The following is an 18858-nucleotide window of genomic DNA, read 5'->3' on the forward strand; positions in this document are numbered from 1 at the left end:
CCCATGGACATCCCCTCATTCCCCTCCCTCCAGTGTAGACCCGGACCCTGAGGGCAAAGGTCAAATGCACTCACAAACGGCTGTAGCCTTTGAAGGAGGTGGGATGGAGTCTTGGGACTCCATCCAGGACCTGAGGAACACCGGGAGCAGCCTTCCCATGGTGAAGCACCTTTGGACACAACCAGAATGTAGTGAGGGGCTCACAGATCACCATCCCTGCAGTCCCGCCCTGGTGGAGAACCAAGACCAGGCACAGAGCTTGGGGGGAGCTGGGATGGGGCCAGCCCACCCTCTCAGAAGTCTTCAGGCCTTCTGGGGAGGGCTGAAAAATGCCTCAACCAGGCCTCAGGGCAAGATGACAGGCAGCCCCCAACTTCCCTCTGGGACCCCAGACGCAAACATGAGAAGCCCCCAGGAGCTCGTCCACCCCCCACTAGGAGCCTGTGCTGTGCAGGGACTCCCCAGTGGCAGCTGTCAGAGGGGACAACCGAACCGATTTAAGCTCAGCTATTTTCCCCACATAAAATAAAATTTCAAAATAAGCGAATCTTCCACTGACTTCCACTATGATTCAAGTCAAAACTGCAGAGCCACAAATCCTGGAAAATAAGCTTCATAATGAAAACATCAGCAGGCATATAATGGTAAAGCTTTTTTGGCTTAAATGAGATCTGCCCCGCGGCTCCCAACTTCTGCAAATATTGTGAGAAGGAGCGGGGGACCTGTAGTGACCCTAAAGGCACCACAAATGGTGTCGACCTCAATGCAAGAGCGGGATAACCCCACCGGCAGGCAGCCAGTGCGCCCAGCAGAAGGTGCGTCTAGCCCCAGGGCGTGTGGGCCCTCGCCACCCCTACGGACCCACCCCTTTGGCTTCCAGAACCAGATCTCCAGGCTCCTGTTGTCATAACTACTACCATAACCTTTTCAGAGTTTTAAAAAACCAAGACCCACGCAGTGGCCATGGAGAAGGACAGCAATCGTAGCAACAGCCCTGTCCTTGGAGCGTGGGTGGACTCCTCACCATTTCCCTGTTGCCTGTGTTAGGAACAGGGGCTCGAGGACATCAGGAGGGTTGGCACACGGTGGGACCCCACCTGGCCCTTCTTTATGCTGGCAGTGGGTGTGCCCCGTTTCAACCCACTGGATGTCCCCAGGCCCTCCCCCTTGGCCCTGAGATTCCAGGCCAAGTGAGGCTGGGGGAAGGGGACAGAGCCGGGCAAAGGGCCCCCTACCTCGGGCCCCTTTGGAGCCTGGTGCCACTTGGGGAGTGGAGTCTCCCCTGCCCTCCACCGCTCCATGGCAGCTGCCCTGGGCTGTGCGGGAGGCTTGGCTCTGATGCCAGGTGACTGTCACTGAAGATGCTCAGGCAGTGAATGGGGACAGAGGTGGGGGAGGCGTAGGCACAGGTGGAGGGAAAAGAAGTCCATCCCTCCCCAGCCCCCAGCCTTCGGTCCTCCTTGGGCTCAATGCCTGGCCCTCGGAGCAGTCCCAGCACTCCAGACCCGAGGTAATCCTAAGGCATCTCATGCACAGATTGTGACCTCGGCGTCCTCTTCTCCCAGTCCCTCCAATTCATTCTGGGCCAGGCAGAGTGGGAACGGGGTCACCCCACACCTGAGACCTGCTCTGGGCCCTCTGGGCTGTGACTCACACTGCAGGTGTACAGAGCCAGATTCACCCCCCTTGGGGGTCCTCTGGGGAACAATTGGCCATTATGGAGACACAACCCAACACTGGGGCTACCTGGGGACTCAGGACAAGCATCGGAACTGCCTGCCCTTCTGGATCCTGCCTAGGCCCCCACATAATGGGAGACCCAGTTTTCCAGTTGGACTGAAATTTCAGAAGGTGTCTTTGTTGTGGGTTTTATTAATCCAAACAATGGAGGAGCCTTGGGGCTTTGGTTTGGGGAGCTGACAGTTGCCACAATCTGCTGGGTGTTGGCAAGAAATGTCCTTTGAGAAAAATGGTAGAATAACATCAGAAAAGAAAAGAAATATCCAGGAGTTTGAGGCTGCAGAGAGCTATGATCGTGCCACTGCACTGCAGCCTGGGTGACAGAGCAAGATCCCTTATCTTAAAACAAAACATAGGCTGGGTATGGTGGCTCACGCCTATAATCCCAGCACTTTGGGAAGCCAAGGCGGGTGGATTACTGAGGTGGATCACTGAGGTCAGGAGTTCGAGACCAGCCTGGCTAACATGGTGAAACTCCGTCTTTACTAAAAATACAAAATAAACCGGGCGTGGTGGTGCATGCCTGTAATCCCAGCTACTCGAGAGGCTGAGACAGGAGAATCGCTTGAACTTGGGAGGTGGAGGTTGCAGTGAGCTGCGATCCAGCCTGGGTGACAGAGCGAGATTCCATTTCAAAAAACAAAAACAAACAAACAAACAAACAAACATATAGACCGTGACATTAACTAGTAGCAAAAGGAAAGAAGGACAGAGAAGGGGGAGCACAGGCTTTGGAATCAGGCAGATCTGGGATCAAATCCTCGCTGAGCCACGCAGGCTTCAGGACTTTGGGTAAACGAATGAACCTCCCTAAGTTTCAGCTGAGGATAAAGACGCCTGCCGAGGAGGGCGAGGGAAAATAGAGTGAATACCACGTGCCAGGCACCCAATAAACAATAACCCTGACTACATTTCATGCACATTGAAGCTTGATTACATTGTCTCATTTTATAAATTACCATCATACACGTGCGTGGAGCTCTGCGGTTTTCAAAGCCACTTTTGTCCATGACTTCATTAGACTCCTCTTCTATTTTTAGTATGTTACTGTAGTTCCTTTTAAAACATAAGTCTCACTCTTATTGGACATGATCATCCCAATTTTCTATTCTGCACTCCTTTTTAATTTCCCCACCCCTAGGAACCTTTAGCATAACAATTCTGGGACCGTTTCTATTAATATCAATTTTCAGATTACAGCGATGTGATGTCTGTTTCCTAATTTAATTAGGTGATTCCTGTTATTAGTTCCTACATGCTCATTATTTTTCATTTAGCATATTTTAATGCACCAAAGGAAAGTGAGGCTCTGGCTAGAGACCCCCAGGGTGTCTTCTGCAGGAAAAGGAAAATATTCACTCCAATTGCAGGCGGTGGAGGAACCCAGGAAATCGTGGCCATGTAGAAGACTGGGAAGACACAGGATGGGACCGCTACGGGGAACGGCCCAGGCTCAGGTGAGAGAGGCTTGAGACTGAGAAACTTTCACTGCAGAGACAGGGCCCACAGTGGGCACCCCCTCCAAATCAGGGCCTCCCAGGGAGTGTGGCAGTGAAGGTCCTTCATGACCCCCACCCTCAAACAGCAGAATCTAATCAATGATGGTCCCAACGCTAGCACCACCCGGACCCATCAAACCCACTAGGCTCTGGGTATCCAGACCTGAAGGTTCCATGTTCCGACCCTGCCTATTTCTGGCACTTGGGCAATCACCATGCAAGGAGCGCTCCATGTCCATCTCTCCATCATTACCGGTCTTAGCACAACTCCAAGGGGCACCCTTCACATTGCAATCTAAGTGAACCATGCCCCAGAATTAGCATAAAGCACAGTGTGGGTGTGTCCCTGATGGGTGCAAAGTAGCAACTGGGGCTTGGCTTTCTGTGCCCCTGGGCTCTGGCCACCCTCTCTGCTCCTCCCCACCTCCAACTGTGCATAATGATGGCTGGCCTGGCCTAGAAGGAACCCCCATGAAGACATTCTGGAGTTTATGAGAAAAAGGGAGGGCAGGACTTCCACAGCCATGCTTGGAAGGAACACTGTTACAAGCACCCCACCCACAGCCCTGAGGCGGAGAGCCTGGTGCATTAGGTGATGAGGAGGGGGCACTCCAGGAGTACTGAAAACCCAGTGGGTGGCTTTCCCTGGAGTGAAATTGTCTCCGCTGTGGCCCAGGAAAAGCGAGGCACGGGAGGGTGAGGTGGCCCTTGCCAGCCTTGGGCGCTGTTCAGGAAGAGAGTTTGAAGCTGCAGTTGCATTGTTTAGAAACACTGGGTTCTGAGAGTCCCAGCCCTGCTGATTTTGAGATAATGTATTGCCAGCTACTTAACAGGATGGATCACTGCAATTACATGTCACTTCTGATATTCACAGTCACAACAAGGATGTGTCAGCCTCGCAAGGTTTGTAGGAAATATATATGATGTTCCGCAATGCCGTTAGAAAATGGTTTCAGGAAACAGACTCAAGAGGGTTCCAATAAAACTCACCTGCCCAGGGAAAGCAGCGGGCTCCATGGAAACTGGAGGGATGGGTACCAGCCCAGGAAGGAGTGTGGGCTTAGATGCCCAGCTGCGCGAGGACCGGACTCGCTCTGAGAGGGCCAGTAGGCTTATTTCCCCTGCAGCCAACCTGGCCGAGCTGCTCAGAGAGGGCAGGCAGGGGTGGCCGCTGCACTTCTGTTGCCTCTTTCACCCTCTTTTGGGTGAGCTGTTGAGAGCCTCTTAGCAGGCGCCCCTGTGGTCTTGGCCCACCCATGGCATTTGTCCTGGCATTTGTCTCAGAGCTCCAGGGGGACACACTCAGAACATGACAGCCACTGTAGGAGCTGGACAGACCTTCTGACATTGCAGTTTAGTCCTCCGCACAGGAACAGGCAGGGCAGTGTGTCCCTGGTAACCCTGGGACCCAGAGTGAGGGCCACACTTTCTCCAATCAACACAGTACTGCCTCCAGGAGATCAAAACAAGAGCCCTTGGCATCAGGCAGACCCGCAGGCATTGGACTTCTGGCTCTGTCCATTTCTAGCTGTGAGATATTGGGCATGATGCATAGCAGCACGTGCTCTGGAGGGAGACCCCTGGCTCCACTAGAATCTCACCCAAGCCCGCTTCACTGCTTCCACTGGAGGTCAGCACCTCCTGTTCACCAGAGAGGACAAACAAGAAGCCCACAGTTCCCCTCTTCCAGGAAGTCCTCCTGACTCCTCCAGCACTCACATCCAAGAAAGGTTTACAACCTGCCTTAAGTGTCCCCCAGGCCCCGCTGAGCCTCTCAGGGCCAGGTCTCTCCTCCACTGCCCCCAGATTGGAACCCTGGAGGGAAGGGCCTGGATAACCTCCTTCCTTGACCCCAAAGATTGTGAGCTCCCAAGAGCAGAGCCCGAGCTTCCTCCTCCCGTGTCTCCATCTCCCTGTGCACCCCTCCCCTGCCTCAGTACAGCTAAGCGGCTGGGCTTGCAGGGCCTTCACACAGATGGGCACGTACAGATCTCTCCCTGTGGCTGGCAAGCCCAGGGACCCAGGTGTGGAGGTCCCATCCCAGGACAATGTGAGGTTTGGGCAGAAAAGCATGAATCTCCATGCTGGCATCCAGCCCAACAGGGAGCGTGGACAGCTTCCAGGATACTGGTTTCCTGGCCTGGAAATGTGGAGTAGATCTGAGTCCAGAGCTGCCAGCCCCTCTCCCAGGGGAAGGCTCTCCCACAGCCCTCTCCACCCTGCATGGCGCCAGCGCCCAGGCCTGGGGTGTATGAGGGTGAAGGAGTGAGTGTGTCGACCTGTGAGTGGAGACGCAGGTGCAGTGGGGCTAGGGCATGGTGGTGGCTTCCTGCCTGTCTTGCCTGGTCCTTCATTCTGTGGGGCTGAACACCCCTCGGTGGAGGAGCTACAGGGAGACTCCACGCACCCTGCCAAGCATCTCAGACGCCATAAGCCCCAAATGGAGCCTGTGATCTCCTGCCCCCTTGCCCCGACCTCTCCCCATCTGCCACATCTGCCCCAGTGAATGGCACCCCCAACCTCCCTCCTCTAGAGCCAGAAACCTGAGTCCCTCTGAACCAAGACCACTGCCCTCCCCGCCCTCCTCACCTCCTTGTCCTCTCACTCGAAAGGTCTCCAACACTGCATGCGATATCCTTGGCTGCCCCGAATCTCCTTGCATTTGTCGCATCTCCCTCTCTGCCCACGGCCACACAACAGGCAGCCACCAGAATGAGCTTGCTTGCTTTATTTCTTTCTTTTTTTTTTTTTTTGTTTTTTTGAGATGGAGTCTCGCTTTGTCGTCCAGGCTGAAGTGCAGTGGCATGATCTCAGCTCACTGGATAAAGGATTGTAGTTGGCGTTATCTCAGCTCACTGGATAAAGAACTACAACCTCTGCCTTCTGGGTTCAAGCAATTCTCCTGCCTCAGCCTCCCAAGTAGCTGGGACTATACAGGCCCATGCCACCACGCCTGGCTTATTTTTGTATTTTTAGTAGAGGCGGGGTTTTGCCATGTTGCCCAGGCTGGTTTCTAACTCCTGACCTCAGGTGATCCACCTGCCTCAGCCTCCCAAAGTGTTGGAATTATAGGCATGAGCCACTGCGCCTGGCCCAGAATGAGCTTTCTGATGCACCGCTCCCTACTCCAGGGTCCCCAGAGCTCCTTGTTGCCAGGGGCCAAGGCGGGCTCCTCTACCACACTGCAAGGGCCTGCTGGGCCCAGGGCCAGCTGTGTCTTCAGCCAGGAGTCTAGATCCACAGATCATGCTGCAGCCCCTAAACCACTTAGAGTTCTCCACGTGCCACATTCTCTCAGGACTCCAGTCCTTTATCCACACTGTTCTCTCTGCCCAGCCTCTGCTCCAGGCCCTGAACACAACAATACTGGGTGCCCCAAGTGCTGGGGAGACAGTGTGACGTAGCAAACAACAGGCAGCCGCCCAGGCCACATCCCAGCTCTGAAGCCCAGAAGCTGCGTGGCCTTGGGTGTGGTTCTTAGCCTCTCTTACCTCAATAGTCTCATTTTTCAAAGGGTGTAATAATAATTCACTCATGGGGGTTTTAAAGTATTAAATGAGGCCGGTCACAGTGGCTCACACTGTAATCTCAGCACTTTGGGAGCCCGAAGTGGGTGGATCACTTGAGGCCAGGATTTCGAGACCAGCCTGGGCAACATGGCGAAACCCCATCTCTACCAAAAATACAAAAGTTAGACGGGCGTGGAGGGGGTGCCTGTGGTCCCAGCTACTCAGGAGGCTGAGGTGGGAGGATCACTGGAGCCCAGGAAGTCAAGGCTGCAGTGACCTGAGATCACGCCACTGCACTCTAGCCTGGGTGACAGAGTGAGACTATCTCAAAAAATAAATAAATAAAAATAAAGCATTAAATGAAGATAAAAACAAATAATCCCATCAAAAAGTGGGCACAGGACATGAATAGACACTTCTCAAAAGGCTCACAGGCTGGGTGCGGTGGTTCCCGCCTGTAATCCCAGTACTTTGGGAGTCCGAGGCAGGTGGATCACAAGGTCAGGAGTTCAAGACCAGCCTGGCCAAGATAATGAAACCCCATCTCTACTAAAAATACAATTTAGCCAGGCATGGTGGCAGGTGCCTGTAATACCAGCTACTTGGGAGGCTGAGGCAGGAGAATCGCTTGAACCCGGGAGGCGGAGGTTGTGGTGAGCCAAGATCATGCCATTGGACTCTAGCCTGGGCAACAAGAGCAAAACTCCATCTCAAAAAAAAAAAAAAAAGTTAAAAAACAATAATGTTGGCATGGATGTGGTGAAAAGGGAACGCTTTTACACTGCTGGTGGGAATGTAAATTAGTACAACCACTATGGGAAACAGTGTGGAGATTCCTTAAAGCAGCGGTCCCCAACTTTTTTGGCACCAGGAACCAGTTTCGTGGAAGACAATTTTTCCACCGTCTGGGGAAGGGAGATGGGGGTGGTGGTTTCAGGATGGTTCAAGCATGTTACATTTATTGTGCACTTTATTTCTGTTATTATTACATTGTAATATATAATGTATATACATGGATATATTACTACATGTAATATATCCAGTGACAGATCATCAGGAATTAGATTTTCATAAAGAGCGCACAACCTAGATCCCTTGCATGTGCAGTTCACAAGAGGGTTCGAGCTCTTCTGAGACTCTAATGTGGCCGCCGATCTGACAGTAGGCCGAGCTCAGCTTCGATAGCTCGCGCACAACTCACCTCTTACTGCGCAGCCTGGGTCCTAACCCAGGGGTTGGAGACCCCTGCCTTAAAAAACTAAAAGTAGAACTACCATTCAATCCAGGTATCCCACTCCTGGCTATCTACTCAGAGGAAAAGTCGTCATATGAAAAAGACACATGCTCATGCATATTTATTGCAGCACAATTCACAATTGCAAAGATATGGAACCAACCTAAGTGCCCATCAACCAATGAGTGGATAAAGAAAATGTGGTGACCGGGTGCGGTGGCTCACGCCTGTAATCCCAGCACTTTGGGAGGCTGAGGCGGGTGGATCACCTGAGGTTAGGAATCTGAGACCAGCCTGGCCAACATGGCGAAACGCTGTCTCTACCAAAAATACACAAGTTAGCCAGGTGTGGTGGTGGGCACCTGTAATCCCAGCTACTAAGGAAGCTGAGGTAGGAGAATTGCTCCAACCCAGGAAGTGGAGATTGCAGTGAGCTGAGATTACACCACTGCACTCCAGCCTGGGAGGCAAAAGCAAAACTCCATCTCAAAAAAAAAAAAAAAAAAGAAAGAAAGAAAGAAAGAAAGAAAAAGAAAATGTGGTATATATACACCATGGAATACTACTCAGCCATAAAAAGGAACAAAATAATGTCTTTTGCAGCAACTTGGATAGATGGGGAGGGCATTATTCTAAGTGAAGTAACTCAGGAATGGAAAACCAAATACCGCATGTTCTCACTTATAAGTGGGAGCTAAGCTGTGGGGACGTAAAGGCATAAAGTGATACAATAGACTATGGGACTCAGGGGACACGGCTGGGAGGGGGGTGAGGGACAAAAGACTACATATTGGGTACGGTGTACACTGCCTGGGTGACGAACGGGTGCCCTAAAATCTCCTAATTTACCACAAAAGAACTTATCCATGTAACCAAAGCCACCTATACCCCCAAAACTATTGAAATTTTAAAAGTAGTAAATGAGTATTAAATATATGTAAAGTGCTTGTGATTGTGCCTGGCTCATCTCGAGGGCCTGAGAGCGTTAGCTAGTATTAGTATTGTTGCTGCTTCTGTGTCTGCCCCAGTGAGTGCTGGCACATTGTCTCAAACTAGACATCATTTATTTGTAAGAATTATACCTAGGCAGGGCCGGGTGCGGTGGCTCACGCTTGTAATCCCAGCACTTTGGGAGGCCGAGGCGGGCAGATCACGAGGTCAGGAGATCGAGACCACGGTGAAACCCCGTCTCTACTAAAAATACAAAAAAATTTAGCCGGGCGTGGTGGCGGGCGCCTGTAGTCCCAGCTACTCGGAGAGGCTGCGGCAGGAGAATGGCGTGAACCTGGGAGGCGGAGCTTGCAGTGAGCCGAGATCGCGCCACTGCACTCTAGCCTGGGTGACAGAGCGAGACTCCGTCTCAAAAAAAAAAAAAGAATTATACCTAGCCAGTTGTGGTGGCTCACCCCTGTAATCTCAGCACTTTGGGAGGCTGAGGCGGGAGATCGCTTGAGCCCAGGAGTTTGAGACCAGTCTGGGCAACATAGTGAGATCCTGTCTGTATAAAAAATAAAATAAATAGCTGGGTGTAGTGGCATCTGCCTGTGGTCTCAGCTACTCAGGAGGCTCAGGTAGGAGGATCACTGGAGCCTGGGAGGTCAAAGGTGCAGTGAGCTATCATGGCAAGACTACACACCAGCCCGGGCCACAGAGCATGACCCTGCCTTGGGAAGGGGAGGGGAGGGGAGGGGAGGGGAAGGGAGGGGAGGGGAGGGGAGGGGAGGGGAGGGGAGGGGAGGGGAGGGAGGGGAGGGGAGGGGAAGGGAGGGGAGGGGAGGGGAGGGGAGGGGAGGAAAGGGAAATTATATGCATTAGAACATGTAAAGCTGGGCGTGGTGGCTCACGCCTGTAATCCCAACACTTTGGGAGGCCAAGGCAGGTAGATCACCTGAAACTCAGGAGTTTGAGACCAGCCTGGCCAACATGGTAAAACCCCATCTCTACTAAAAAGATAAAAATTAGCTAGGTGTGGTGGTGGACAGCTGTAATCCCGGCTACTTGGGAGGTTGAGACATGAGAATCGCTTGAACCTGGGAGGCGGAAGTTGCAGTGAGCCGAGATCACACCACTGCACTCCAGCCTGGGCTACAGAGTGAGACTCTGTCTCAAAAAAGTAAAGTTCTCAGTACAAGTCCTGGCCCATGGTAAATGTTCAGTCAATATTCATTATTATCTTCATTGTTAAATTTCCCTGTGCCCTGCAGGAGTGCCCTGAGACAGGCCACAGACCTAGGAGTCACTGGGGGCTGTCCAGTCCCATTGTCTGTGCCAGGGGTCCCTGAGGGGGATCTTTGCTGTCCACCACAGCTGCCTCCCCACTGGGCACCCCAGAACCACCACCCACAACTCCTTGACTCCAGGAAAAGGCAAAGGGCTCTGAAACATGGGGTGGCCCCACTTAAAGAAAACTCACTCTGCAAAAGCCAAATATTAAAAGAACAAACTATTTACAGTGTGCCAGCAATAGAATCTGTATGTTAACATTACATATATATATATATATATATATATGAATAAACTACAACAGAATCTGTATGGTAACATTGTATATATATATATATATGAATAAACTACAACAGAATCTGTATGGTAACATTGTAGTTTTATATACATACCTATGAATAAACCAATCAATCCACACCACTCACTTTGGCTTCATGGGTCACTGACAATGACTCACCTCGCCCCATTAAAACAAAATCTATTCCACTTAAAAGAATGAAGAAGGAGTGATAAAATCAGAACATTGCCACTGTGTAACCCCTAAGGAATGGCTGGATCTAGGCATGATCTCTGGCGGCTGATAACACAAGACAGCCAGGCAGACAGGAGCCTCTTGATGGAATAATACAGAACCACCTGTGAATTCCTGCCCCCCAAAACTTCCCTAGAACAAAACAAAAACCAATCCAAACCTGTACCTGATCAAGCTTCAAGATTCACCTAATTTATTGGGACAACAAAGAACAGAGAACAGTGTGAATCCTTATCAGACAGGCGCAATCAGCCAAATCACAACTTACAGAAAGTTCTATAGGAACCATGAGCTGGTTTCCTCAAATAAATAGTGGGAGAAAAATACAGATGGAGATGGAAACTTACAGATTAAAGGAGATTTAAAAGACTCATCCACCAACTGCCATGTGAGGGCTTTTTCTGGATATTGGATGGCACAAATTGGAAATAAAGGTAATTATATTTGTGAGACAGCTAGATATTTGCACACTGACTATTTGATGCTATTGAGGAATTGTTAAATTTGATGTTATTAAGGAATGAGTTTAGTGGTGATGTCAATAAAATAGTTCTTATCTTTTAAACTGAGAAATATATTGAAATATTTATGGCTGAGGCTGGGCACGGTGGCTCACACCTGTAATCCCAGCACTTTGGGAGGCTGAGGTGGGCAGATCACCTGAGGTCGGGGGTTTGAGATCAGCCTGACCAACATGGAGAAACCCCGTCTCCACTAAAAACACAAAATTAGCCAGGGGTGGTGGTGCATGCCTGTAATCCCAGCTACTCGAGAGGCTGAGGCCGGAGAATTGCTTGAACCCAGGAGGTGGAGTTTGCGGTGAGCTGAGATCACGCCATTGCACTCCAGCCTGGGCAACAAGAATGAAACTCCGTCTCAAAAAAAAAAAAGAAAGAAAGAAAGAAAGAAAAAAGAAATAGTTATAGCTGAATTGATAGGATATCTGGTATAGACTTCAAAAATCACATGAAAGGAGGGAAGTGGATGGTGCTATGGATGGGGCCAGCCTGGTGTTGATGGGGGGTGCTGGGTGCCGGGTACGTGGTGTTCATGGCACTATCCTACTCCACTACTGCATGTATTCCAAACTGTCTATGATAAAACATTCACAAAGAAAGCAGCTCGTAAAATTCAGTTTGCTCAACCAAATGTGGAGTCAGCCTTCTGCAGCCCCCAGAGCCAGTACATTGGGAGTTTTTTATGGTTTGAAACAAAGTCCGGCCCTGTCACCCAGGCTGGAGCGCAGTGGCACAATCAGCTCACTGCAGTCTCGACCTCCTGGGCTCAAAGGATCCACTCACCTCAGCTTCTTAAGTTGCTGAGACTTCAGGTGTGTACCGCTACACTCAGCTAACTTTTTTTTTTTTGTAGAGACAGGGTCTTGCTATGTTGCCCAGGCTGGTCTAGAACTCCTAGGCTCAAGTGATTCTCCCACCCAGGCCTCCCAAAGTGCTGAGACTACAGGAATACGCCACCACACCTGGCCACTGGTGTTTGTTATTCCTGGTTCTGGCCTGGTCTCCAAGTCTTTCTCTTGGAGAAGAGGTGAGTCTTGTCTACTGGGTCAAAAAGCAAATTTCCTGAAAGCAGAAACTCTGGCCTCAGGGCCTGGCAATCCTGGAGACCAGAAAAGAACTATAATTGGAGAGGTGAATTCTCTGATACACAAAACCTCATCTTCGTATGCGGATAGCTTACCGGGTAGCTCTTCCTGTTTCCAAAGATTTGATTTGGACTGTAGTAAAAAAAAATGTTTAAAATGTGGTTTGATTTACAAAAGTTTGGCAACCCCCTACAATTCCATCTACTGCCTGAGCCAGGTGAGCTTGGCTGGCTGAATGGGAGAGACACGAATGAGGCCAGGCCCCAGGGGATCTCAAGCAACTCAGAATTCCCCCCACTCCCCATCCCGTCTACATTTGTTGTGCCACAAACTGCAGCTCCCAGAGAACTCCGTCCCCAGGACAGTTCATGCCACAGTGTGGAATTTCCTCCGTAGATCCGCTCATCTCCACTCCCAACCCGCCACCCCAACACCTGCCTGTTTGCCTGATCGGGATGGCAGGGCAGCTCCCAGAATCTGTTCCTCCCACCAACAGAAATTCACAGGGAGAAGGCTTGTCAGGGGCCCTTGGGGCCACCCAGCCATGCAACTGGACACATACATTTTGTAAGCACTGGTTTCCAACAGATAAATGTAATCAAGGTTTATATGCTCAGAGAAGCCAACAGGATGGGATTGTTTCACTTGAAAGATCAGAAGAAAATTGTAACTAATGTTGTGGAAAATTACTTTGATATTGCTTTCTTGGTACCGAATCACAATTAGGCTGCTGTGAGAAGTACAGGGAAGGAATAAATGAATAGTAACAAATCAACACAAACAGCCTGTGTCAGAGGCACTTTGCTCAGGGAAAGTAACATAAGCATTACTTAAAGTTTTATGACTGTGTTTGGTGTGATTTACCCAGACCGTCAAGTCTGCCCATCACCTGGCACGTGGTGAGGGTGGTCTGGCTGCATGGACCATCAGAAGACCCACGTGTGCTCCTTGCCAGGTCTGCCAGCTGCAGAGGGATGATGGCCTCGGCTCCGCACCATCTGACACCCCCTGCCAGCCTGAGGCTCCAATCTTCCCAGAAATCCCAGCCGTCCCCTGAGTCCCCAGCCCACCTGTAATCCACATGTGTGTGCACTCGGGTAGCTGGGCAGGGTAACAGGGACCTGCGAAGCGAGCACTCTGGCTGCGGCAGGGCAGGGCACTAGCTGAAGCCACCAAACCACAGTCCCATCCAGGAGTGTCCCACCGATGGGTCCAGGCCCTGGTCCCAGGTGGGCATCACAGGCACACTCATGCCTCCTCTCCCAGGCTCCTCCTGCAGAATGTGGGCACTGGCCGCCTGGACCCTCTGCCTACATGCACCCCCAACCATGCACACATCAAGGACACACCCAGGCAGCGTTTGCTCGCCCTTCTTCCTGAGTTTGCTTCTATGCAGATAACACACGACCATAGGCACCAGCTCGCTGTCTGCCCTGATGGTGCTGTCCCCAGGGGCCCTGTTCTGCCAGTGCAGTGTCATGAGCTGTTCTGGGACTCATGTGAGGCTGCAAAGCTCCCACAGGAGAACTGGCTCTTCTGTGCACCTGCTGCTCCAGAAGCCTGGGAGCGGCCAGACCCACTTCTGACAGCCACCACCTGTGGGGGTCTGGCACAGGTGTGAGTCAGCACCGATGACTCGCCCACCATCTCCTGGAGGCCACCGCCTTGGCTGCCTCCCTCTGACTCTCAACTCATTCGCCTGCCCATGGGGAGCCTCTGGCAGCTGCCAGACCCAGGGCCCCAGCTCTGGCCTCCTTGTGCTCTTTTCACCTTCCTTCCTGGTGCCCACGGGCCCTCAATCTGCACTAAGGGCCACACATCATGGGTGCTCATCCACAATGGGGACAGAGGGGTTGCAGAGTAAGACCCCTTCCTGTGCTCTGGGCTTCTGGCAGGGATTTGTGCAGGAACCCCTCTGCCTACACCTCCGGCCCCCTTCTCTTTCATCCTGTCTCTGGCTCACAGCACTGAGCAAGCAAGAGTGAGTGGGTGTCCCTGCGGACAAGCGATGTCTCTGGGGGTGCACCAGGCTGTCTGTCCATGCCCTAGAGCATGTGGACTGTGAGTGTGTGGCTTCATGGAACCGCCCCTAATGGGGGCCACTGCTGAGACACCTCCCCTCCTCTCCCTCCAAAGCAGAGAGCTCCCAGGCCTTGGTACCCTGCCAGCTGACCTCCTGTCCTTCCATATATCTGGGGATGGGGACCGTGTCCCAGCAGCAGAAACCTTGCCTGAACTCCCTCTCCACACTCCATCTGCCCTGAGATGCCAGAATCACCCTTCCTGCTCTGGCCTCCCTGCCATCCCACCTGTTCCCAGCAGCCCTCTGTGACTCCAGTGGGCCACCGGGCAGGGGTGGAATGGAAGTAGCAGTGGGGAATCCTTGGAGGGGGTCTTGGCCTCACAAAACCAGGAGGTACCCTGATCCCCTTTGTCCAGACCAGAGGGGCTAGATTCCCCAGGGCTGGGCAGGGAAACTGAGTCTTGCTTGTGGGGCATGGGCTCAGGAAGAAGTTGTCTACTTTCTGATGTCCCTGACAATGTGGAAGAGGCCGAGAGGTGGCAGAATCCTGTTTAAATATGAGTTTCATCAAAGGCAACAACTGGCTCAATAGACAGCAGCCTTGCCATGACCCCCAAGAGAGGCCACCCTGCTGCTAGGCACTGGCTGGAGGTCTTGCATCAGCCACAGCACTCCCACACTGAGACTGACGTCTTCCCTGGGAAGCCAGGACTCTGCCTGCGGGGGGTCTTGGCACAAACTTGCCCCTTTCCCCCAAGCCCAGCACACCAGGGCAGCCGTGGAGGCCTGAGCTTCAGGCTGGAAAGCTGGTGGCAGTGATGGCAGGACTCAGCGCAAGGACTCACCTGGCACCTGCTGGGGGGCGAGCTCCGTGGGGTCCTGCAGGCTGATGAAGAGGAGGAGGCCTGCAGCTCCGAACAGCAGGATGGATGAGAACATGCAGGCCAGCCGCATCGTTCCAGGTCGCGGGGTCATCCGGGGCTCGCTCAGGGGTCACCTCTTGGGTGTGGGAGGCACGTTCTTCCCTCATCGTCCACACCAGGCATCCATCAGGCCCAGATCTACAGTGCAGAGGGGGGACAGTCATCACCGAGGTGCAAGGCACCCAGGCAGGTGGAGGCCCTGCTCACTGCAGCAATCCAAGTGCAATCCCCAGACACCTCTGCCCTCAACAAGTTACCCAGGGGTGCCCCTTTCCACCCTTTCACGCCCGGGAGGCTGAGGGAAGCCTGTTCCCACCTGTGGCTGGAACGCTAGCTTTCCGCCAGGGTCTCCCGTATCTGCACCTTCAGAAAAATCATGGAATGAGACACCCTCTGGCCCTGCCTTGAGGAGCCCAGGTGGGAACCCCCAGGCCCCCAGTCAGTAACCAGCAGCCAACCCCTGCACTGTCCAGGCCTTCAAATAAGCATGCGTGCTCCCAGGGTGGGGGCATAGGTACCAGTGGGAACCTGGGTCCTTGTCCCTGGTACCCGGCCCAGTGGGCAGAGAAGCTCTTGGATGTGCCTCCACCCTGCTTCTCTGTAGGGCACTGGGGACAAGGTCTCCATAGAGCAGGTGGCTCTGAGAAGGAGCCTGCTAGGCTCAAAGGATATTCAAGCACAGATGGACTCCCCTATGTCAGCCAGGGCTGTCCTCACTGATGGACTGACAAATGGGTTGGCGGATGGCGGTCCCTCTGGACAGTCACACCAGAGGGAGCTGAGGCTCTGGCCAGACCACTGGAGTCCCTGCGCTCGAGGCCCTTGGCCTGGAGCAGAGGTGGGGCAGCTAGACCTGTGTCCAACAGACTCCAAGCTCAGAGGCGCAGAGGCTGGGTGCTAACACCCTCTCATGTTCCTGGGGGCGGGCACTAACTGCTCCGGCCACTGCAGACCCAGAGTACATCCATGTGACTTACCCCTTACCACACTTCCTCCTAGAGGGCAGGGAGAGAAATTCCCCATCCCCCACATACCAGCCAGTCACACCAACAGGGCCAGGCTGTGCATCGAGATGGGGGCACCCCAAGGCCATTTGCCCAAAGGAAGAATATAAGCTCCTGCAGTGGTGTGTAGAGAGAGCATGGGCAGAGCACAGGGGGAGGGAGGCACAGGCGGCAGGCACCCCAGGGACCCCCCCTCCTTTGAAGGTCAGTCACTCTGTCCCCTTACTTTCCAGCGGCCTTGCTGGCTAGGCCCGGGGGATCACCCTTTGTCCACCCAAGAAGCCCTGGAGGGAACTTCCCCACCCTGGCACAGGTCAGTGCCTGAGGAAGGTGAGGCCAGGTGGGCAGCTCCCAGTAGCCTCTGAGGCCACAGCTGGGTGGCTGGTCAAGCCCCAGGCCAAATATGCTGCTCGGCCCAAGGACGTTTCCCTACCCAGGGACAATACTTCAGCTGGGTGACTCCTCCCCAACACGGACCCAGGCACCGGGGAAAGAAGTCCCCATACCCAGCCCATGGAGCACAGGGGATGAGAAGAGGCACTCTCCCTGCTCCCCTGCCCACGACTCCCCACGACCAGATTGTTCTGAAAAGCTCAAGGGCTACGGAGGGTAAATTGCAGGTTTGGGTTTCTCCCCTCTGCAGTCTCTGTAATTATTTTTTCACTCAGTTAACTTTAATTAACCTGCCCCAGGCCTCTCCGCACCGGGAAGGCACCTGACGCTGGGCTCCCTGGACTGTGCCGAGCAGGCGGTTCCTGCGGCCTTCCAGCTTTTTACAGAATCACTGAGCTGGGCCTGTTTAGTCTCTGAAGCTGGCTCTGGGGTGTCAGGCCGGCCCCGACCTCACTGCAATGGCCTCTGCCCCAAAGACAAACTGCTGCTTCCTGTCATCTACCAAGGCCACCCCTGCCTTGCCTGCAGAGGGTAGAAATGGACAGTCATGTGTCCCCAAGGGCTCAGACTCAAAGCCTCTTGTGTGGGGCTGGGGCCCCTCCCTCCATGGCTGCCCTGGATGAGGCCGTCCTGAGGACCTGGGGTTCACTGCCTTGCAAAGACACAGATGCAGCAGTGCAAGCCCCACAGCAGGCTGCGATGCCCTGCCGTCCCCCAAGCCCTTCCCTCCATGAGGACAGCACTGCAGTGCAGAGTCCCAGCCCCACCGGGGCCAGCCCCAAAGCCTCAGGAGAGAGTGAGCAGCTGATGAGGCAGGCAGAGCTGTTCTCTGCAGCCTTACTCGGGGGAGCCCCAGGCAGTCATAGAAAGGAGTTAGAAGAATGGAAAAGATGTCACGCACCCGACACAGGGGGGCCGTGACTCTCAGATGGGGACCAGGAAGAACATGCAAGGTCTCTCAGGAGCAGCTGCTATTGCACGGTCATGGGGACGGTGTTCACATGTGCACCGCACCCATGGACCTAAGCAGACGCGGGTTTGATAACACGCATATGCATACATGCCCAGGTGCGTGCCGGCCAGTGCCTGCAGACACACCATCTATGGTCCCCAGCAAGGCCTCAGCTGGAAAGCAACCGTCATGAGCCCCTGAGTAAGCTGGCCACGGTGTGGGCGCGCTTCCTGCAGCCTCCTGAGTCAGACACCAGGAAGCCAGTTTGACCTAGGGTAGCCTCCAACATCAAGACATTTTGGAAGGAGGGAGAGAGGAAGGAGAACAAGTTCACGGCTAGCGCCCAGAACTGCCCGGTAAAACAGCTAATAAGGGGTCCCTCAATATCAGGCTCTACCTGATGAACAAAGGGGACTCGGGAGCATGTGTGATCATCATCTCATTTGTTCAGTAGCTGGCGCTGCACAATGGTTACAAGAGAGCTGGCCGGTCCTCTCTTCTCCCCAGTCTCTCCATTCGAGCCAGTACCAACATCCACTGTCAAGGAATAAATGGGTCTGCTGCCAAGACCTGTCCTCACTTGTTTCTGAACCTCCCCAAACCAAACCCACCCCACGATGCCTGGTTCCAGCCACCCATGTGCCTGGGAGCCAGGGCAAGGACCAGATCCATGCCCCCAAATCCAGGAAGGGGAAGAAGACACAGACCCAGGACCACACCTCCATGGTGGTGGAGCTTCATCTGTTCATGTTTCCCCTTTCAAAGACCCTGCCTTTGCTGGCCCCCGAGAGAACACGAACACCCTCTCTATATCCAGGGAAGCTGGCATTGGAGCCGTCTGGGGCTTCAGGGTCCAGCCCATAAGCCCCAGATCCCAGCTTTTCCCTCTGGGACCCTCAGCTCTGTGTTTGTTCTCACTGGGGACCATCTGGCCAGCTAACTCCCTGCTCCGTGCAAACAGGAATCAAAAGGTCAGCGTGCCTCCCCGCCTGGGTAACTGGCCAGCAGTATAGCTGGCCAACTGGACTCTATAGAACCCTCCTTTCCCCTAAGGTGTGGGAAGGAAGGGTGGTCACCGACAGACCCCCGGGCATTCCAGGGGGTGTAGAATCCTCTATTGTTCCTCGGAGAACCCCAAGCTTCAAAGTCGCACGTTGTTTTCAAGGCAACAGGAGCTGCTGGTCTAAGAGCTGTCTGTCTCCCCCCCTCCTGGGAGTCCAGCT

At 53.3% G+C, this 18858-nt stretch overlaps 1 protein-coding gene across 2 annotated transcripts in view; it reads right to left on the reverse strand.

Annotated features, from left to right (window-relative positions):
* Positions 1–18858, reverse strand: part of CHST8 (carbohydrate sulfotransferase 8) — a 153432-nt gene that overhangs the window by 71053 nt on the left and 63521 nt on the right. For both annotated transcript variants that reach the window (XM_030820232.1, XM_030820233.1), the window contains exon 2: positions 15209–15424. In XM_030820232.1, the coding sequence (XP_030676092.1) occupies positions 15209–15338 (130 nt within the window). In that variant the 5' untranslated portion in view covers positions 15339–15424. The remainder of the gene's footprint in view (positions 1–15208; positions 15425–18858) is intronic.

The sequence above is a fragment of the Nomascus leucogenys genome, chromosome 10, assembly GCF_006542625.1.
Source record: "Nomascus leucogenys isolate Asia chromosome 10, Asia_NLE_v1, whole genome shotgun sequence".
NCBI classification, from domain to species: Eukaryota; Metazoa; Chordata; class Mammalia; order Primates; family Hylobatidae; genus Nomascus; species Nomascus leucogenys.